At 43.9% G+C, this 22,660-nt stretch overlaps 1 protein-coding gene and 1 pseudogene across 1 annotated transcript in view; both read right to left on the bottom strand.

Moving 5' to 3' along the window:
- The window catches only part of LMCD1 (LIM and cysteine rich domains 1), a 55,512-nt gene extending 50,935 nt beyond the window's left edge, over positions 1-4,577 (bottom strand). The window contains exon 1 of the mRNA XM_054595216.1: positions 4,429-4,577. Within this exon, the coding sequence (XP_054451191.1) occupies positions 4,429-4,470 (42 nt within the window). The 5' untranslated portion in view covers positions 4,471-4,577. The remainder of the gene's footprint in view (positions 1-4,428) is intronic.
- Positions 4,578-10,538: 5,961 nt separating this feature from the next.
- Positions 10,539-17,455, bottom strand: LOC129088131 (40S ribosomal protein S25-like; annotated as a pseudogene).
- Between the last annotated feature and the right edge of the window lie 5,205 nt (positions 17,456-22,660).

Consider the following 22,660-nt stretch of genomic DNA (forward strand, 5'->3'; position numbering starts at 1 on the left):
GAGGGGAATAGCAAAGTCATTTTTTCCCTGTCCTATTTGTAAAACTGTTGTAAGCCCTGGGCAAAGAGAAAGTCTTGGAGCTGAGATGGTTAGTTAAAGCCTAGAGACGCTCTGTGATGAGGCGTTTCCCGGCCGCCCCTCACCACAGGTGCAAGTCAGGCATAAGCCTTCAGCCCCACGTCGTCAGACATGTCTGCACAATATGACAAGCATATGCAATTTACAAAATGATGGTTTCAGCATCTGTTTATGGATAGCGTTTAAGAAGGTCTTAGATAATTTATTTTTTCTTCCTTTTCTTTCTTTCTTCCTAATTTTTTTTTAAAATAAGGCTCTTTTGGGCCAAGTTGCTTATACACCTATGGGCATGTCTCCAATGCCTTCGCTATTGAGGTCTTTAAGTGACAGCTTAATATATTTTTAAGATTGAGGGAGCCAACGACAATTCTTGAGGAGCCGTGTTTACGTTGGATCAGCTTGCCTAGGCGACATGCCAGCAGTTTTGCACTCTGCGGGAACTGGAGGTGAAAGCAGGAAGGGCTGAGTACAGAGGGGAGGAGAAAGCTGAAGGACAGGAAAGCCAAGAGGGATGTGATGTGGAGAGGGTGGAGGGAGACGCCCAGCTGAACCTGGCAATGCACTTAGGAGAACCGTCATTGAATGCTCCTCTGACATTGTGCTGAGCAGTGAAAAATAGAACCTTTTGGAGCCAGTCCATTGGCACATGCTCAGTCAACAGTGAACATGCTCTTAGATCTCTTTGTTCTAGTCCTTTCCGAATTCCTGCAAGTTCCTTGGCAGCCAAGGGGTCTGTATTCTTGCAGGGCCTAATAGGCTTCAGCACACCTTCTCAGTAATCTCAAACAAGGAGCTTGAGTCCTGTGGACCTCAGTTTCCTTATCTCAAAAGTGAAAAGAATTCCATGTCCCTTTTCAGGCCTACATTTCTATGACTCCAGAGTGAAATGCTTGATGATTGGCAGTCTCTGTTCTGTGTAAGCAGATTTTGTATCCATTGGGCTAGAATGAAAACAAGATCTTTGGTTCTTGTCCTGGCTGAGCAATGGGTTTTGATTCTACTGAATTAAAATTAGTTGCTCTAGACAGTTATAAAGAAAAGAGTGTCCTTCATTCACCAAAAGACTCCTTTCAGCATTCATATACCCATGGAAATAAACTGCCACCGACGATAATAAAAGCCATCTCTACTTGAGAGTTGATGTGCTGAGCCCCTTTATATACATCATCTCATTTAATAATCACAGTCATCTTGGGAGGTAGATGCTGAAACTGTCTTCCCAATTTTCAGATGAGGACACAGACTCAGAAGTTAATTAGCTTGCCCAAGAGCACACAGCTAGTATGTGGTAGAGCTGGGATTTGAACCCAGATCCGCTTACAAGAATACTAGTACTCAAAATTTTAAAATACACTTAATAAACAATAAAAGAACGAATCCACAATAATGGTTGATTCCACCAAGAGAAATGGCCTTTGGATTTCAGGGCCCTTTGTTACCAAGAGATGTTGGCCATTTCATCATTCTCAGGGATCCTCTGCTACAAAACCTCTCTTTCTCAGTAGAAAAACAAACACTGGAAAGCATCCATCCAATAGGAGCATTTGACTTAACTGTTTCTAAGCTCTGCTACTATGTTTGTGACCCATGGTAAGTTCCTCAGCCTGTCTGGGATTGGTTACTGACCTCAACAACTACTCTGTATTCTCTTTTGAAGACCTTTTTATGATTTTCCAGCTGCTGGGGATTCCCTGCACCCCCTCCCCTTTGGTGCAGGGCAGTGGCGACAGATTGTATGCCATTTAAAACCATTTCTCATTTTGTAAATACGTCCCTTGCAGCTCTAAGAGTCTATGAAATCGTTTTGAAATGCCTAAGTGTGATTATGCACCCTGAAGCCAAATGTTATAAACCGCCCCCCCCCCCCGCGCCACTGTTACAGATTTAAAATGTAAATATGCAATAAAAGCTTTTCAGCGTTCTGTTGATACGACACAATGTTTAATCACTGCTGTAGTGCTCAGCAAAGAGAGCTTCTACTCCCTTCCCTTGACTTTTTGAGTTGAAGACATTGGTTAAGCTACAAAGTGGCGATCTTCCTACTGATTGTCACAGTCCCAAGAGGTAAAAAATATCTGCCCTTTCATCTCTACCCACCACATTCTTTCTCTAAGCCTGTAATTGGATCTAAATGAAAAATAAACCCTTTGCAGGCTGAGAAAGTTGGCACCAGAGGGGACAAGAAGGAGAACATGTTCCACCTCTAACCTAGATAATCACGATCTCCTATGCAAAGAAAAATAAAAACAAGAGAATGGAATATAGTTAAAATATCATAAGAACTTTGTACAATGATAGATGGTTACTAGACTTATCATGGAAATCACATCATAAGGTATATGCAGGGTGGGGCTAGAGTAGGTTTACAGTATTATTATTTATTAATTATTATATTATTTTCCAAATGAACAACTATAAACCTACTTTTGCCTCACCCTGTAAATGTTGTATACCTGAAAACTAATATACTGAATGTCAACTGTAATTTAAAAAAGAAATCAAGTTATAAAAGCAAAAATACAAAAATAAAGCTTCCTCCAAGTGTGGTCTTGATTTTCAGAGAGGAGTGGGGGGGTTCAATGTACCCCATCTCATGTTATACACTAACCATCAGTTAGCTGGTGCTAAAACCACTGAAATCATCTGACTTTCTGGAGGACAGTGGTACTCTGCCTCTTTTACTTTGAAAGAATTTGGGGAGGTAGTTCAGACACAAACATCCTGGGTCCTGAAGTTAAAAAACATAACACACAAAATGTACTGTCTGTGAACATTCTGGTCTTAGCTGAATGGATATTCAAAGGTTCGCTCATGGTTTATTGAGTCTTAATGTGTATGACATGCTTTGCTGGAACAGAGGTGAGCAAGAAAAGTTTGCCCTTAAGGAGTTTAGAAAGATGTGTAGAGAAATAAGAGCAGTGCATGCCTGACTCACTACTAGGTAGGAATTAATAGGTATCGTACGATGGTCTAAAGAGTTATGAGAATTCCATAGAAGGAGAGATGACTTGATTCTGCAAATAGTCTGGCAAATGCAAGGCAGCATGGTACATTCCAGAGAAATGCCCTGATGAAGGCTGACTCGGTGTGCACATTAAGATGGGTCCGCTGGACTCCGTGGGAGTCTGGCGCAGGTCAGCTGGGCAGTGGTGCTGCTATAAATCAGATGTGTGAATCCCGAGCCTCTAAGTGGCTGGCTTGCATTTTTATTTTGATTCTGACAGTTTCTTTTTTTCCCCTTTTGTTGTTCTACCCCACAGGTAATGGCAAATATCTAAGGAGGACTTTCCCCTGTAAGACCAAGTCCCCTGAAATCAGAGTTTAAAAATAACTGATGTGGAACTTCTTGGAGCACCTCTCTATTTAGTACATAGGATACTACCCAGATTCATGAATCCCTCAATAAAGTCTATTAGATTTTTTAAAAAGTGGGGATAAAAGAGACTGCTGTGGGAGATTAACGCACGGTGTACTATTACTGTAACTGCTGCTGGGAGGGAGTGAGAACTATCATCCCGGCATTGGGAACAGGGAAAGTGACTTGGGCAATATGGTGCCGCTAAGAAGTGGCAGGGCCAGGGATTCAATGTTAAGGCTCTCCTTATGCTCTGCGTCCTGCTGGAACCAACTTTCTCTGACCCTGGGCCTCAGTTTCTCCATTGGCCTGGGTTGTCCCTTCCAGCTCATGTCATGAAAGCCTGTGCCCTCTCCAAACCACATTCAGGTAAGTAACCGGTGGGTGTTGGAGCTACAGGCGCAGCTGCAGGCCCCTCCTGCAGTAATTCACCCGTGACCTTCTGGGCTCCCCGCCAGCCCTTCTTGAAAGGGAAACGTGCAGACCCTGGAGACAGAAATTAGTTCCCGTGCTCTGGAACTGCTGCCATTGCCAGCATCGCCAACCAAAGAAATGTGTGTGTGGAAAACACAAAACACTAAGGTGAGGGCAAAAGGGGGGATTCCTTGTGAGTAAACAGTACACGCCACTCCAGGCCCCCCACCCAGCCTGCACCTCAGTCGCTGGAGGGGGAAGGGAGAGAAGGAAGGAAGGGTTCCCCCTACAGACCATTGAATCACCATGTTAAAAAAATGTTTTACCTTACCTAAATTTTAATTAGCATCACCAAAGAACAAAGATCCATTGCAAACACTTTACACAAAGGCCTTTTTTAGGGAATGGGGGGTTGCCTGTTAGTTTAAACAAGTATTCCCAACTATTTGGTTGTCTGTGAAGCCTTGGGATTTAATGAGTTTCCTTCTCACTTCTAGCTAAATCTCTACTAACAAACACATGGGAGAGAAAAACAGGGAAAAGAAAGTTCTTGGATAAGTACAGACCAAGTAGCAGCTCACCTTCTGAACTCCTGGGTTGAGGTCCTTGGCCACCTTTGCCATCTTCTTCTGGGTCGGAGAACCAGCGCCTGGCTTCTCAGGCAGAGGCGCGAGGGCGCTCAGCTGGGACAGTTGCGGCTGAATGGCCAAGTTCGCGGGCCCAGGAGGAGCTCTGCGCGCAGCGGGGCGCGGCGGGCCCTTTAATTGGAGAATGGGACTCCCTCTAAAACCTTGCCAGCCAATCCGCGTGAGCGCTCGCACTGGGCCAGCCAATCCCAGCGCGCGACTTACCCCCCTCCCTTTGGGCAGCGAGGGCCGGGCCGGAGGCTACAGAGCAGGGAGCATTGCCCTGACGTCAGTGCGGCGGCCCCAGCCTGCCCAGGCGACTCACTCCGTTCTCTCGAGCAGAAGGAATCCGTCCCCACGCCCTTCTCCTTTAAAGGACAACGGGCAGAGGGTGGGGCGGGCCGCTGGGTCCCGCGATTCATTCAGGTCAGAAGGGAGACTGATCAAACAGGAAGGCGGAGGTATTTTTAGTGAGCTGGGTCCCAAAATAAATGCTGAGCTCTGTTCCCCTCCCACCCTTTCTGCCTTGTCGCGGGCGGGGTGCGAGCAGAGGGGGAGGCAGGTGGCATGCAGCAGCATTGCCTTGCCGGCTAACGTTTCCCAAACCTGGGCAAATTCTCCAGTCACCAGAGAGGAGGTGAGAGCCCAGCGAGTTATGAATTTTTTAGCTTAATGTTTAGTGAAATGTTAATACGCTTTTCCTAACTTGTCCTGGTGTAAGTCCTCCTGATTTCAGTGAGAAAGAGAAGACTATCCTGATTTTTAAATGCTAAGATGTGCACCTTCATTCCTATCGGCATGTTTTCTTACTGTGTCCTTATAGTTGTCTCATTATTACCATGAACGCGATCACTCCCATTTGACAGCTGAGGAAATATGACCGGAGAGGTTAACTGGTCTAAAGCTGAACTCTGAATTCAGCAAGACTTTAACCCGAGACAGCGAGTGAGAGTTCACCTGGGGAGAAGGGGCACAGAATTGTAAGCCACGATCTAGGAAATTTATACTGCAGCATCTAACATAATTCCTGGAGAGCCCTGGCCAGGTCTTTTCCTCACTATGCCATATTGACTGCCTGTAAATCCACATTCTTCTACTCAGTCAGTCCACAGACCTGCGTTTCCAGAGGCATTTTTGCTGCATGGACATTGGTCTAAACACAAGCCCCTTTTCACCCTGGAGAGTAAACTGCTGTCATGTGGGTGTCATCCTGTAACCTACATTGGTAGTGCCACCTGCCAGAAACCAGGGCTCAAGGGGGCTAAAATAAAACCAGGTGGCAGGGAGACTGAGGGGTGGTTTTGTTTCAAAGTACATCATATGGGACTGATTTGGGGAGGGGGCAGGGGGAGCTGCAGGTCACATTCTAGGACTTTCTTATTGGAGGCACTTTCCCTTCTTAAAGCCCCATCCTTTTGGTTCTTAACACACCATCATCTCCAGCAATCCCAGATCCTAACCAATGATCCCAAATTGTGATTCCTTTTTCACATTCCCGGAAAGGGCTCTCTGATTGTGACTCCCTTTTTCCAAGACAAGGGACGACCTTTTACTTCTTTCATGGATTTCTGCTCTAATTGGGATTTGTCTTGTTTGCTTCCCAGCTCTAGCCCCAGTACCAGCACATGATAAATGTTCAGAACTCGTTTGTGGAATGAATGGAGGTTGGAGCCAGGCTTTTAATCAGTAGTGAGCAGGCAAGGTGAGACTAGGGAGAGATGGTGCAATGCTACACCTGCTCTGGTTTGTCGAGACTTCCAAGGTGGGCTGCATGTTAAGCCAGTGTGCAAGATAATCCATAGCTAACAGAAGCCTGGCCTGAGAGGGGTTTTCATGTGAGCAGCCCTTTTTGCAGCAAATCCTTGGAACAATAGTGCTGTACTGGGTTGTTATGCCCAAAGCCTTTATATTTGAGAGGTGTGGGAACAGCAGCCAGAAGAATAACAAAGGCAAGCTTTATTCCTTGCAAACTAGACAGAAGCCTTTCCAGTGAAGTCATTTCACACTCCCTTCCCAGGCACCTTCATGCCCTGTCTTGAGAAATCATTGTTCCATGGAATAATTCTAATTTTATTAACTTTAACACTGTTAGCCCCAAACACATGACCCCCTTCCCCTCTCCTTATTTTTACCTTTGGCCTCAGTTTCAATTAAGGAGTCAGATATTATGGCTGTGTCTCAGAGAGTGAGAATCAGGAGCTACTGCTTGGAGTGGCCTGGTCTCTCCTTCCTGTAAAAGAGCCTGTTGTGGCAGACAGGTGATCCTGCTCCCTGCTAGAGCTTGCTCTCTTCCCAGATGAGGATGCTGACTTTGACACTTTCAACCTGGCTGGGTACCTGGACAGACTACTATAATTTGGGACTGTTCTGGAAAATGGAGACAATGTGACCATTACACTACATCCTTACTCCAATTCTGAGGTCCATTTGCTTCTCTTTGGGGGAAAAACCCCCAACATGGTCTCTTTTCCAGGCTGGAATAATAGAGGTCTGACTTCTCCAAGGTTCATTACTTTGTGGTGCTGGGGCTTATTAGAAGCTTCATTGATCCATCTAGCAGTTTGGGGGCACCTGCCTTTAGCCAAACCCTGTGCTTCATGCTGGGGGCACACAGGCAAATTAAAGAATCTCTCCCCTTCAATAACATGTTGGTCTAATAAATATCACTGGGGCTCTCTGGTTGACAAAGTTCTCTGTTACTTGATCTTCAAGACAACCACTCTGAAAGAAAACAGAGATTGGGGACAGTTTAGGACTCTACCCAAGGTCACACAGCCAGTAAGTGGCAGGACTGAGATTTGAACTCAGAGCTTCTAACTCCAGACTATAGCCTTTCAACTATACTCTACTGCCTTCTAAAATGCCTGTCGAGGATTGATTTACAGGGAAAAGACTAGGCACCTAGATTAAGATGGTGGTATTGTCCTTATCATTATCACTGGGTTTGACCTAACTGGGATTTTTGACTCATGCTCTTTTCATCATTCATTCATTCATTCATTCATTCATTCATTCAACAAATATTGAGTTAAGAACTACAATGGGTTAATCCATCAACTGTGGATTCAGAAGACAGTGAATAAGACAGGAAAAGTTCCTGCCCTCACAGCTTGTATTCTAGTGTGCGGAGACAGTCATTAAGTAGGTAAACACATAATTAGATAAGATAACTAGGCATGGCAAAGAGTGTCTTGGAGGAAACAATGGAGGAGGGGTTCACTGGATGTGTGATTCCTTAAGATCAGGTGGTCCAGAAAGGCCTGATGACAGAGGTGGCATGTGAACTGAAACCTGAAGAAGGAGAATGAGTCAGCTATGAGTAGAGCCACCATGCAAAGAACATTCCAGAAGATTGAAGTCATGCATACAAAGACCCTAAGGCGGACATGAGCTTGCTATATTAGAGGGATAATAAGGTTAGTGTGGCTGGAAGATAAGGAGGGATAGGGAAATATATGAGAGGACCTGAGAGCGGTAGTTAGACATTGGATCTTTTTGGGCCCAGAAGTTGCACAAAGAGGGTTTAAATTATTATCTGACAGGAGTGAGAAGATATATAGATCATTGCTTTCCAACTGAGGCATAATGTATGCCATATATGTCATTTTACAGTTTCTAATAGCCACATTAAAAAAGGTGAAAAGAAACAGGTGAACTATTTATATTTTATTTATCCAAAATATCATCATTTCCATCTGTGATTGACATAAAATGTTATTGAGATATTTTACATTCTTTCATGTTACACCTTTGAAATTTGGTTTGTTTTATATTGACAGGACATCTCGGTTGAGATCAGCCACATTGCAAATGCTCAGTAGCTACCAGCGGCTACCATATTGGATAGAGAAATTACAGAGTTTTAAGAAGGGGTGTGGCAGTATCTGATTTACTATTTAATACCCAGCGAGGACACCTAACCCCTCATTATTAGATGGCGAGACCAAGAGGCTGGGAACCCATAGCTAAGTGTCTGGTGTTCCAAGCACTTTGCTGGGAGGGACAGTCATTTGTCCAAAGTCACAAAACCAGGAAGAGGCCAAGTGAAATCTTGAACTCAGATCTTTTGGTTTCATGCCAGACACTTTAGGAAATCCCCAATAATCCTAGCTCACAATAATGATGTTTTTATTGTTACAGTATAACAAGTGTGGCTTAGTTGAGTGATGGTGACTTCTTTTGGTTATGATTTTTTAAAAACATATTGTGTTAAAAATACTCTACTCTTAAGAGTAGGTAGATATAAATAATCCATGAACCACATAGTATATTTTAATGTGTATTAATTGATATAAATACAGGGCAGGGGAAAAGTAGGGTTACAGTTGTGAGCACTGAAAAACACAGAGTTAATTCTTGTATTGTTATTTATTAATATATTATTTTCCATATGAACAACTGTAAATGTACTTTTGCCCCACAGTGTATATTATGAACCACATAATGTATCTTAATTTGTATCAACTTGGACCATCATTTATACCATATATATGTGAATTGTTCACAACTTAAAATTTTTGGTTTCTTCCCTGCCATTCTTACAGTAACTTTAATTTTAGAATAACTTTTTAATTTCCTCCAGATTTTTGGATGCCCTCCTAGATCAAGAAAGGCTTTGGCTTTGAGGCTGAAACATCTGGATAAAAACAAAACATGATTGCTGGACCCAAGTATTCTCCTGCCTTGTAGCCTATCTTTGACAGAGACAGTGAAAGACACAAAGAGATATGCTCATTATGAAGGAGCACTGGATCAGGAGTCCAGAGCCCTGCATTTTGGGCCTAGCTTTGCTAAAAATGGTGTGGCTGACCATCCTCTGCAAGGCCACTTACAACTCAGATTTGTTATTAGTTACTGGGAGCAAGTATCCATTTGCTCTGAGGGTGCAATACACATCCCACCTGATGGTGCAATGGAGCCATTCCCTTCTTTGCCAGGTAGACAAGAGAGTGGAAAAAGCATGAGGTTTAGACCCAGACAATCTCTGTGTTTTTCAGCTCCACCATGGAGGTGAACTTAGTGATATGGGCAATGCATTTAAGAGTCTCTGAGTCTCTAAGAAATAGGGATAATAATCTTTACTCCCCTGCCTTACAAAGTGTAGTCGCATGTTCATCTATAACTATCTGCAGTGGGCAGAATTCTAAGATGTTTCTAACCAATAGGATGAGGCAAAGGTGTTGGGATTTCACTCCCATCGTTATGTTGTGTCTTTTGGCAAAAGTGAGGGGATTTAGCAGATGTAAAGTCCCTCATAGGTTAATCTAAAGGGAAATCACCTTGAGTGGGCCTGACTTAATCAGGTGAGCCCTTTAGAAGAGGATCTGTAAGAAGAAATCTCTACTTAGATCCTACAGGCCTTAAAGAAGCTGCCATGAGTTCCATATCTGTAAGGAAATGGATTCTGCCAACAACCACATTCACTTGAAAGAGGATCCAAACCTCAGAGGAGACCCAGGCCCCAACTGATTCCTGGATTGTAGCTGTGTGAGACACTTTGCAGAGGAACCCAGTGAGCCATGTCTAAACTCCTAACTGACGGGAATCATCGAAACTATCAGATGATAAATGAGTATTGTTCTAAGCTGCTAAATTTGTGGTCCATTGTTACACAGCACAGAAAACATTATCATTTTCATGATTCTTGGGTCTGTTTTTAAGGTTTAATTCTCTGCTACTTCTTGGAGTGAAGAAATTTGGTACCTCTTTTTAAAGGAAATACTTTTGGTTCTCTTAATTCTTAAAGCTTTTTGGGCAATAATTTACATAAATTGAGTATCCTTTTTAAAGGAAGTTGCACATTTAATTTCTATAGATAGAACATTTAATGCTACACTCAGCCTTTCCAGTGTGTGTGTGTGTGTGTGGTGTGTGTTTGAGTTTGAGCAAATCCCTATCACCTGGCTTTCTACGGCGACACCGCCCCCCGCCCCCCGCCCCCCGCCCCCGCCCCGGGTAGCTGGAGAAGTGAACAGGTTAAGTGAATATGTGCCTGTTATTTTCTATGTGCCCTCTATACTTTATGAGATTAAATTGTATTTTTTTAAAGATTTTATTTAGTAGTTTTATTTTTCAAATGTATAGCTGGTGGGACCTGTTGTACATGCATCTTCACCAGCAGCTGGGACGCCTGGACCTTTGGTGTTTCTGGCGTAAATTACCTGAGCTCTGTGCTTTGAAACTAGTTGAGTAAGTCCTTTTAAGGAGTGCCTAAAGGGCTGCCCTGGCCAAGCAGAAGGCCCCAGAGACAACAGCTGGGGTTTTAAGCTTATAGTTGAAAACTTTCTTCAGAGTTTATCATGTTGCTTTATTAAGCTAGACTAGGTTATTGAGCTTATCCCAAACTTTGCCTTTGGACCATTTCTTCATTTTGGGCCTTGCCCCAGATTTGTTCACTGGATCTTTATCTTTCTTGGCCTGCTCTCTGGCATCTTTCTTCTTCTTCTTGTCCTTGGGTGGCAGAGTGAACTCTGAGAGCAGCTGCTACCCCTTCAGCCTTGCTAAGGTGTCTCACAAAAAGGAAGTACTGCTAACAAACAGGCCAGAAACTGCCACCTGTGGCAAGTGCTTCTGAGGCAGAGATTAAATTGTTTTCATCCATAAAACAACTACAGGGGGTAGATGTTGTGATTCCTATTTACAGGGGAGAAACTGAAGCCGTACTCAAGTTCTCAGGCAGTTGGGATCCAAACCCAGCTGGGATCACTGAGGAGACGCTGGGCTTCTGAGCAAAGGTTTAGCCTGGATGAACATGAAGAGATGAAACTCCAGCCCCCGGGGAACACTGTGAATGTCTCCCATGGTCCCCCAGATCCACTTCTTCCCCTCCTCCTCCAGCTCTCCCAGGGAGGCTGACCCGGGACTCCAGCAACAGGCTCCTTTGCTGTCTTCTCATTAGGTTCAGGCAGCAGTAGAGGCTCTGGCAGGAGACCAGGTCAGTGTACTAAATCTCTCCAACTTCTCCCTTGTCGGCCTTGGGTTTTAAAGGTCATGATGTTTTTCTACCTATAGACACAACTCTGGCAGCATGAAACAGCTCTCTTCCTTGGCCACTTTGGGGCCTGGGGTGGTCCTTGCTTCCTGCTGTCACTGGCCCCTGGGGTGTTTCTTCCTCAGTGAATTCATTGAACCCTGTTTGCTCCCCCACCAATAGCCCCTTCTTTAAACTCCCTTCAGTTTTACCTTCGATGGTTTCCATCGAGGACCCTGACCAACACTGAAGCAAAAGTGGATTTTAAGTGATGCCCATGTAGCCTTCGCTAGATTGTTGAGATATAGACTGCCCTGTGTGTTTCTTATAGAATCTTTTTGTCTACTTACATATGAATTCATTAAGAGGGTTTGGGATTTGGCAATTAATTAGAATAGAAACACCAGTTAGAGGTGCCGGGAGAGGCAAGGCAGAAATACGTAGGGCCTTCTGCTGGGCAGGTCTGCTGGCCTTTCTGTGTCATGAGAAGATTGTGGAGTTCTCTTTTGGCCACTCCAGTGACTGTAGGTATTTAACTGTGCCTCAGTCTGCTCATCTGTAAAAACGAGGCTTATTGGGAGGAGTAGGTGTGGGCCATATGCAGAAGCATAGTCTGAGCCCTGATGGCCTTCCCAAATGCAGTGTTTCTATGCCATGGTGCCAGCTAACATGAATCTAGCCTTAAATCTTTGGGGATGAGGCTTGAGTGTGAGACACTGGGGAATGTGGAGCAATTTGCTGAGCTGGACCCTCTTTCTTAGCTTGAGTCACTGTAATTTGTTGACCTACATAGAGTTTGCAGCTAAGATAAAGCAAAATACATACTATGTTCTACATGCCTACTAGGCATGAAGTGTTGGCTTGGCTCACTATATAGGGTTAGGGGATAGTACAAATTTCTAGTCTTATTAGAATGGTTTTGATCTTTGGGGGAGGGGGTTTTGGAAAAGGTGGACTAACTTAGAGGGGGCTGGGTGGTAGGTTTACAGTGGCTTATTAAAGAGGGGATTTTCCAGCTTCAAGGGGCATGCCCAAGAAAATTGGTACCAAGTGCCATTTCTGAGCTACCATCAGCATGAATTTGCCAGTCTCTACCTAAGGGTGGTTTTATTGTATCCTCCCAACACTTTCTTGAGGAAGGTGGTTTTATTCCCATCTTACAAAAGAGCAAACTGAGTCCTAGTGACATGAAGTAATTTTACCAAGATCACAATTCAAGTTGCAGAGCCTGAATTTGGACCCACATGTACCAGACTCCAAAGCTGGTACTGATAAAACCTACAAAACAATAATGAAAGCACCAGCAACCATTTCTTGGGATGTCTACCACATGCCATGCTATACTAATCACATGTAATCTCTGCCCTATAGGGTCTGCATCCCTAGCATGGAAGTAAGAAAAATTTCATCTCCCCCTGCCACACTTACACACTTAACACCTGTGGTCTAATTGTAGGTAACCCTCAACTATCTAATTATGGGGACTATTTAGAATGAAATTTAAGAATACAATTCTACTCATGAGATAATGGGGGAAAATCAGGCCTCTCAACCTATCAGAAAAATCTCTAATTAGTGAGAGGTGGGGAGAGCACTGTGGCACCTGTTTCTCGGAAGAAGTTAGGAGACAGGGGAGATAAAAATCAGTATAGTTAAAATTGCCATTAACATGTTTTCTTATCACATTTTCCATTCTGTTTACCGTGTTGGCATTTTAATTTTCCAAAGCCTCATGAACCTGTGTTACCTGGTAATAGCTCCTCATGGGATGTTGAACTCATCCTATACTGGAAAATAATGGTGAAGATGTTTCTGGATGTTACCTTTGGGGCAGAGTTGACATGTGGGTTTTGTTCAGGTTGAAATATCTGAGGTCCTGGGTATGAACCCGCATCATTTATGATTTGGGACCAATCCTACACTTAGGCTCAAGGCTGAAATTAGATTGAATTGTGAAGGAGGTGATGTCTGGCTTGATCCATTTCCTCTGTTTCTTGTCTGTCCTCAATGATTAAATCAACCTGCCTGAGCATCCCACTCTGACCTACTTCCTTCTGTATCACCCATGCTGCAGCCTCATTTTTCTTTCTTTCATCCATCAGAATCTGCTTGTCCTAAGTACCATTCTCTCAGTGTCCCTCCCAGCCTCCAGCTCGCTCACTGGGCTTGGCAGCATACTATTGAGAAAAGAGGGTTTTGAAGTCTGACATATCTGAATTTGAACCCTGGTTCTATCATGTATTAGCTATGTGGCCATGAACAAGCTAACCTCTCTTTGATTGTTCTAGCTGTCAAATAGAAATGATCAGCCCTTCCTCAAAAGGGTGGTACCCACCTTTATGGAGGGAACCTGTATAAAGCACTCAACCCATTTCTCGACACACAGTAATACTCATAGTTTCTTTCCTCTCCCAAGATTCTTCTCCCTTCTAATGTCTACTCAGTTCTTTCTTGTTTATCACAAATAGGTTCAGAATAACAGTTCCTGATGGTTGTTTCCTCTTTCCTCAAAGATACAAAACTATCATGTTGGTCATGGTTCTGCATGTCAGTGATAGATAATGGTTGAGTGCAGGCAAGGGTAGGCTTTCTTTGATGATTAGTGAGCATTTACCCAAAGCAAACAGAGGGACTAGGACTAGGACAGGACCTCAAATGTATCTCATTCTCCCCTCTGTGGCAACCTACAGGATGTTTTCTACCCTCTGCTTGGATGCTTTCCATGACCAAGAGCTCATTTTGTTACTAGTCAGTTCCAGCACTTTTGGACAGCTGTCATTGTTAGAAGGTGCTTCATTCCCTTGGGTTGATATCTGTCTTCCTAGAGCTGTAACCCCTCTGTTCTTTCCAGTTTTTGGAACCTATTTGAGGGGTTCTGTCCTCCTCACAAGTTTCATGAGGTCTTCATTCTTTCCTCCAGATTTTAGGCATTGTTTTATTCTGCCTAAGTTATGTTGGTATAGCCTGTGGAGTAGTAGGAGCATCAACTTTAAAGTTAGACATAATTGCTTCAAATTCCTGCTTGGGCACCTGCCGAGAACCTCAGTGTACCTCTCCCTAACAGAAAGCAAGAATACCAGCCTCATCACTTTGCTATGAAGATTAGATGTTCTGATGTATAGAAAACATGCAGTCTAGTGCCTGACATGGAGAAGGTGTTTGATACCTGGCCGCTGTGTGATTTTTATTTACTAATTGCCAGATAGTAGTCACCATGTGTGGGTCTCTTAGAAAACCTTTCCAGTGACCTTTAGGGTTTTGATCAGCCTGGACTGGGAGTCTTTTACTTCTCTTTTACCAAGAAAATGGCATTATATAGGTATTTCACTTACTTTATTACAATCAGAGATTCTTTGGAGGAGGGTAGGAAAAGCAAAATACTGTTTAATGGTCATTTTAAGTATGTTCATTTGAGGCAGGTTTTAATTTAAAAACAATTTGGATCTTCTATGGCTTAACTATGTACATCCTAAGAGGCCCCCTGGGAATGCTACGGAATGTCCGTGACATCAATGGGCAGAATTCCAGAGCTTCTGAAAGATGAGTCTGTCCTGTGTGTGATGAACAAGGTATGAAGACACCAAATCTCCCTGACAAAGTCCAGCAATGCCTTGCCACTGACCAGCCTTTCTGGAAAGACTGGGTGAGCTCACCCAGAAGAAAGGGGTGGGTGGGAGATTTCAGGAAAGATTCTTAGTTATCAGAAATCATTCAGTGGAAGCTCTAGGGCTTCCTGTTGATTCCTCCAGTTGTTCTCACAGCCCAAGACACATGGTTTGGCCATGATGTCATCTGATATGGATAGACACGCTGAGGCCAGAAGCTGTCAAGTAGATCCTGGATTATGATGGAGGTTGGGGGTGTGTGCAATATGAGGGCCACGTGAGTGTGGAGTGAGTAATGTTTTCCAGGAGGGTATTAACCTCTATCCCATCATTGATGGAGGATGGGGGAGGAAAGAATTGAACTCTAAAATATTCAAAATACCGTGATATATTTCCCCCCAATGATCCTATCTTTTCAAGTTAAAAATCTTGTATTTTGTAGCCTCATCTTTTGTCATGCTAGGAAAGTATTTTCATATCCAGTGGAATTTAGATGACCCATTCAATCATTCATTCAGTCACTCGGTTGGTCATTCAGTCATTTGGTCTATGGTTCAGTCATTCAGTCTGTCATTCCATTGGTCATTCAGTCTTTCAGTCATTCAACAAATTACTATCGCCTGTCTCTTTCTGTACTAAGAGCTCTGTTGGGTGTAGGGCATGCAGCAGTGAAAAAAGATTCACAGGATCTACTCTACTTGGGAAGAGATTCTTAAACAAGCAATTACAACAAAAGGTGATAAATGGGAAGTGTTATGATAGGAAAAGCACGGGCCCCGAGGAGAAAGTTTACTTTGGCTGGAGATTACAGTTTTATTACCTAAAACATCAGATTCAAATAGCTTAACTCCTGGGGTGTATAAATAAATAACTCCAAATACTCCTCCATTAGAAAGATTAAGAGCTAATGTTTGTGGAGCTCTTGCCATGTAGCCAGGCACTGAGCCAAATCCTTTACAAATATGGGCATGCTTAACCCTCCTAATAGTCCTCAGTTAGGGACTCTAAGTATCCCCATTTCACAGGTGATGAAGCTGAGGCTCCAAAAGGATAAGCCACTTGTCTGTAGTCTTGTAGAGTGAAGTGGCAGAGCCAGGAGTTGAACCCTGACCTGTCTTAATCCCAGAGCTCCAGGTAATAACCATGAATGCATTTTCCCCCCACAGACCCTGGAACTGGAAAACTTATAACAAAAGATGCTGAGAAGTCAGGGCAAAGAGAGCCTCTGGACTTTTCTAATGTATTCCCAAAGAGCCAAGAGCTCTGTAGTGAGATTTGCAGCCCATGGGAACAAGAGCAAGAACTTGGGGTAACCAGGTCAGAGAGCATCTTGGGGTGAGCTATGTTCCTGCATCCCAGAAGGCATGAGAAAGCTTTGTGGGAAGTTATTTGTAACAGTAGAAAGACCTTAGGCAATCCAGCTGAGAAATGAACTAATCTTGTGCTCACATGCACATTTTAAATGTAGCTAGAATAATCTAAACCGAATTAGAAAGTGTAATGTCTACACGACATCTTTATTTGGTTGTAAAGAAATCCATTACACATACTCTCTTTCCTTTTCAATGATCAGAAAAATAAAGTGAGTCAGTCATTTTTATAAAAATAGACCCGATATTTCGAAAGAAAATTGTTTTCTTAGAGAACATACCCTTCTATTTTTTTTTTCTTGCTCCGTATGTCTCTTCCTCCAGCTCAGTAATATGTATGTCTTGTCCAGATGTTAAATTGTTTTGAGCTAATTTGGAAATCTTCATGCTTAATTTAGAAATGATTCATCTAAAAATTGAGTAGTACCTAAGTTTGGCCACGGATGGGGATAGTTGCTAGTGGGGGTAATGATTCAGGCTTGCCCGTGAGTGATCTGTCTTCTGTTGCTGGAGATGCTACTGAATTGCTATGATGACTCAGTTCGAGTCTGTATAACCAGGAACATAACGGTGAGTTCCTGTAGCGGCTCCTCATGGTGTGTCTCACATGATCTGAGATGATTCTGTGCTCACGGGCACTGTGAATTTATGCCACCTATTCCCAATGAAGGCGTGTGAGTCATGTTTGCGTGTGCCTCCCAGTTGGTTCTATTTGGTATTCTGCAGTTCCCACAGGATTAGTTCATATATCATCTCCTTTCCCAAAGGGATCCTTTTACCCATTATATCATTATCAATAAAGATGTCTCCTTTCTTTCCAGAATCAAGAAGAGTGAGCCTCAGAATCCAACTAACCAACCTAAACCCCATATAACAACAATGGTATTGCTTCTTCTTGACAACAGCTAGTACTACTCCACTTGTGTACTGCTGCAGTTGTGGCCATCGCTAGCACCACCATCACTACCTTCACCATTACCACCGCCGCCATCACCATCGTCACTGCCATCAACCATCGGTCCTGCCACCACTACCATCACGTTCACTGTGACTGCCGCCGCCGCCGCCGCCACCACCACCCCCTTGCCTCTTCCTACCAGCAGGCAATATTTTGGAACACTTACAATGTTAGAGACACTCGTTAAGTTCTTTATATGTTGTATCTCAATGAATCCTTGTACCAGTCTCATATGGTAGATGCTATTTTGATCCTGACTTTGCTCAGGAAGAAAAACCGAGGCTCAAATAAGCCAAGTAACTCACCTCGTGGCGGCGGCGGCGGGGGCGGGGGGGGGGGGGCCGGGGGCCTTATCTAAATCCAATTTATCTGACAGTATGCTTTAAATAATGACATCAGTGTTTTCTTCCTTCATGATCTTGTCTAGCACCTCATAATGTATAACCTCTGTGCTGTTTTTTATGTAATACTGGTTGCTTGGCACTTGCTGCACTCATGCGAGAGCAGACCAGTCATTTTTAGCATGCAGTGCTTTTAACCTACTGATGCTTTGACCACAATCTACATCATACACCAGAGTAAATCCCACAAAGGAAAACAGAAGTTCTGCATTAGCATGGACTCAGAAGGATGGGTTTTAAGCTCCTGTTCTCCTCTCTGTGGCACGTACTTTTCTTATCCATCTCCAAGCAAGAGTCTTTCTAAGTAGTTCTTCTTTGCTACATAACTTCTTTTCCCTACTATACTATGATTTTGTTTCCTCTAGTGAGGACCTTAGTTTTCTCTAGGTATAGTCTGGGAGCATCTATATAAGGTTTTGTGCAAAGTTTATTTCTCTGGGTTGAACAATTCACCTTTGCCCAGTAAGACCTGGCGGTGTATCTGGTGATTGAAAATTATCCCATGGTTTCAAATTTCACGGGTCCTCCAGTGAATGGTGACTCCTAGTCTTGCATGGGCTCAGGCAACAGTGGCTCCTGACCTGGGGACCCCACTCTGCCCCTCTGGTCACCCACCCCTTCCAAGCCAAGCAAAGGTTCCCTGGACCCCAGAATGCCCTGCTTGAAGGGCCCTAATTCCTCTACTAGAGCATAGTGGGCTTCTCCCCTGGGCCATTCTCCTCCAAGGGTGTACCTTATCACAGTTACTCCTAGACTCTGGGAGGAGGGAACCAAGAGGAAGCTGTTTATGGGGTGTGGATGGAGTTTGAGTATCTGCACGTATGTGAGCAAGATCCCTTGGTGTAGGAAGGGCAGAGCTAGGAGTGGGAAGAGAAGATAGAGATAGACCAGAAGCCAGAGGGGAATCCCAGAGTTCAGAACTCAAACCTGGCCTTCCAGGTTGTTTTGAAGACCGTTATCATGGTAGAAGGATGGAGCACATTTTTATTTAGCAGTGTGTTAGCTTGATTTATAACATCTATATATTTAGACATACAGAGACCTTTACTTATACCCTTTTGCCCTGGGTCCCTCAAATGTTAGGGATAGGCCTGTTAACTCCAAGTAGAGTGACCAGTCATCCCAGTTTACCTGGAATTAAAGGCTTTCTTGGGATGTAGGATTTAAAATGCTAGTGGAGAGAGACTGAGGCAAACTGGACAAGGCAAGTGGATCACTCTAGATGACCCACTATCTATAATATAGTGACTGCTATTGATTTAGATAACTATGCAGAACTCAGACTTCTTTCCGGGTAAGAAAGAACTTCTGTGTACATTTTCATCATAATAGCACACTGGGAATTCCACTTAATGATAGACCTGCCCTCAGAGCGAGATAATTAAAGGTCATTTAACTACAGGCAGGGCTCCTGTCTTCAGGGCAGGATGCAGCCATCAGCAGTGGCCTTTGTAAAATTGCCACCAAAAACAACAACAAACATTCATTGACCACTAGAAGTCAAAATAGGTTTCTTTATATAAGACTGTCTTATTTTTCCAAGAACAAGAGGCTGGGAATGGTTTCCTGTGACATTTTCCTATCAATACCCAGTTCTAGTTTGGCTGCTACTGTCTAAGCAACTCCTTCCTAGAGAGCCTACAGGTAACTAAGAGCTGTGGGAATTTTGAGGTATTTGGCAGCTGAAAAAAAAACACCAAAAAAAAAACCCAGGTGCAAGCACCTTTTAGTCAAACAATTTTCCAGGCAAAATTGAGAAGTAGGTGAATTTAATCTCTACCCATGTTGCTGCTTCTATTTTTTCCACTATCTTGTTCTCTAAGTTCTTGGAAATATCACATATATTCATTCAGCAAATGAGGCCAAGAATAGTAGCTTCCCAAGATAAAGGAACTGTTTGAGAAAAGGCCCTGTGGCAGAAACATACTTATTGAAGGTCTAAAAGCAGACCAGAGGCATGGGCTGCAAGAGGAGGAAAGTGGAGCAAGAGGGGCGTCTGAGAGGTAGTGAATGGCTAGGTGACATAGCCCCTCAGGGTCCACAGTCAAGAATTTGGATTTTAGCCCCGAACAGTGTGGCTTGGTTGTAGTGCCATCGCATAACCAAAAGGTTACAGGTTTGATTTGTGGTCAGTTGCACATACCTAGGTTGTAGGTTTGGTCCCCAGTTTGGGTGCGTATAGGAGGCAACGAATTTATGCTGTGTCTGGCATTGATGTTTATCTCTCTCTTGCTCTCTTCCTCTATCTCTAAAAAAGCAATGAGTAATGTCCTTGGGTGAGGATTAAAAAAAATAATAATAAAAGACTGGATTTTATCAAGGGCAATGGAAAGGCAATGTAGCAGGCTGAATAAAGGACCCTAAAGATGTCCACATCCTAGTCCCTGGAACATGTAAATGTTACCTGTTGTGACAAAGACAGACTTTGCAGATGTGATTAAGTTAAGGATCTTGAGATGGGGGAAATTATCCTGGATTCTGCGGGTGGGTCCTAAGTGCCATCACCCTTATCCCTATAAAGAGTGAGACAAAGGGAGAGTTGACACAGATAGAAAAGGAGGCAATGCAACCACAGAATTGGAGATTGGACTCATGTGGCCACAAGTGAAGGAATGCTAGCAGCCTCCAGAAGCTGGAAGAGGCAAAGAAAAGATGTCTTCTCTAGGGCCCCTGGAGAGAGCACGGCCCTGTCGACATGATGATTTCAACCCAGTGATCCTGATGTTCGACTTCTGGCCTCCGAAAGTGTGAGACAATTAGGCTTGTAGCCACCATGTTTGTAGCAATTTGTTATAGCCAAAGAAACCGATAGAGGCAGTCCTTAGCTTTTGGATAGAGTATGGCATGATATAAATTACATCTTTCTGGGACCACTTTGAGTGCCACATGGGGCAGAGGTTGGAGAGGAGTAGGAGTCGGAGCAGAGAGACCAGCTGGGAAGTTCTTGGCGGGCATGCAGACGAGACATGATGTAGCAGTGGAGGTGGAGAGAGGCAGAACAGTCAAGATTTTCTTTGGGGGTAGAATGAAAGACTTGCTGACAGATTGCCATTGGGAAAAGCAGGCTCTGAAAAGTCATCAGCAACTTAGTAGTCTGAATGTAAATGGACTTTTTCTTCCTAGAAAAACTTGTAATTTTAAAAAGAAGCGTGGAGATAGTCCAGAGGTGGGATTTCAGGCTCTGTAATGCCCCAAATTGGAAAAAGGTACGTAGTAGGTTGTGGGCTTGTGGAGTTTTCCTATAATCCATTCTACTCCATGTTCCACCTGCTCTGTTTATAAGCTGTCACACATCCTTTTTTAGAGGTAGGTGGTCTACAAATCTACTGATGTTACTTTTCCATCAAATTCTCAAAGGGAATTTTTGTGACACTCCTGGGTAGGGGGAGGCATTTGAAAGATGTGGTTTCAATGTCACCATATTGATGTCCTTAGGACATTTCACAGGTTTCTCATACTGGTTATTAAAATTCAGCAAGTATCCAGCTCACCTGGGGAGCTTAATATGTCAAGCAGATTCAAGAAATATAGCTCCAGGGATTCTGATCCTAGGTTGGGGCTTGCTCTGGGATAGCGTTTCTCTGACTTTAAACAATCTGATTCAGCTGGTTGGGGTGAGCCTGAGATTCTGCATTTCTGTCAAGGTGCCAGGTGATGTTGATAGTGCTGATCTCTGGACCACAGTTGGAGTAGCAAAGCTCATGGGGCTCATTTTCAGAGCTTTAAGCCCACAGGTGCCAAGGATGAGCCTGACTCCAGTCTGGATGTAACACCACCTGTGTCAGAAACAAAGGTAGCTCCGGCTTTCTGCCCAGCCCTTTTGTGTGATGGCCCAGCTGTGGTCTCCAGGAGCCGATCCTTTCCTCTCTAAACCGGGGACACTCTGCATTCTCTCCTGCTGAGAGCATGAATGTCTTCTTGCCAGACCTGACAGGGGCCAGCTTCCCAAACTGGGTTACGAGACTGAGGCTGGCCAGGTGTGCCCCTTCCAGGAGTGCCGTGGGCCAGCCGACCTCTTCAGCTAGCAGCTTCTGTCTCCCCTGGGGCCCCGTGAGGGGAGGCACGCCACAGTCAGCATGCTGTTTCTAACCCACGGTCCTGGCCATGCTCCTCCCCAATTTCAAACCCTGCCCTGGCCATGGTCAAGCTCACTGACTTACCCACAAAGTTCACTTCCATCTCTAGCCTTTACAATCTACTGCCCTCCCACATGGAACTGCCACTCAATCCTTATTTCATATGCTCGCTTTCTCTTTTCTCAGGCCCGAGGAGTCACAGTTTAATTTAAAAGCCAACCTCAGATGATGGGGAAGGATATATATGGAGACAGGAGGAACAGGGTTGGGGCCTAAAGGCAGTCAATGCAATATAAGGGTTAAGAGCACAGGCTTTAGCATAAGTCCCAGCTTGCTCACACCTCAGCTGTGTGACCTTGGACACATCTCCAGGCCCCAGTTTTCTTGTCTATTAAATGGGGAATGCATAATCTTTCTCTCAGACTGTCAAAGGCTTCAGTGAGTAAAGGTACTTAATAGACTTAATTTTGCAACCGGTTCATACGAAGGGTGGAGATCAGCAGTTCAGATTAGCTGTTGCTATCTTGCACCCTCTTCTCTCCTAACTTTCCCCTCTTCATCCTTTACTCCTTGCTTTTACTCTCAGGATCTGGGCTTTCACAGAGGTACCATTCTTGGCACTTCCTCTAGGTGAAATCCCATGGAGGTGGGATGTATTGATTGCATCCCAGATTGTTTTTGATAATTGAGCAATAGGAATGGTTTGGGCTGTCCCTTCAGCTCCATTAGCAGCAGCACTTTAAAAGGAAATGAATGGAAATGCTCATTATTCCAGCTATTAGTCCAAACTTTGAGCAAACAGGAATC

This window comes from Pteronotus mesoamericanus, unplaced genomic scaffold (assembly GCF_021234165.1).
Source record: "Pteronotus mesoamericanus isolate MK-2021 breed Mesoamerican mustached bat unplaced genomic scaffold, CSHL_Meso_final scaffold_54, whole genome shotgun sequence".
Classification (NCBI taxonomy): Eukaryota; Metazoa; Chordata; class Mammalia; order Chiroptera; family Mormoopidae; genus Pteronotus; species Pteronotus mesoamericanus.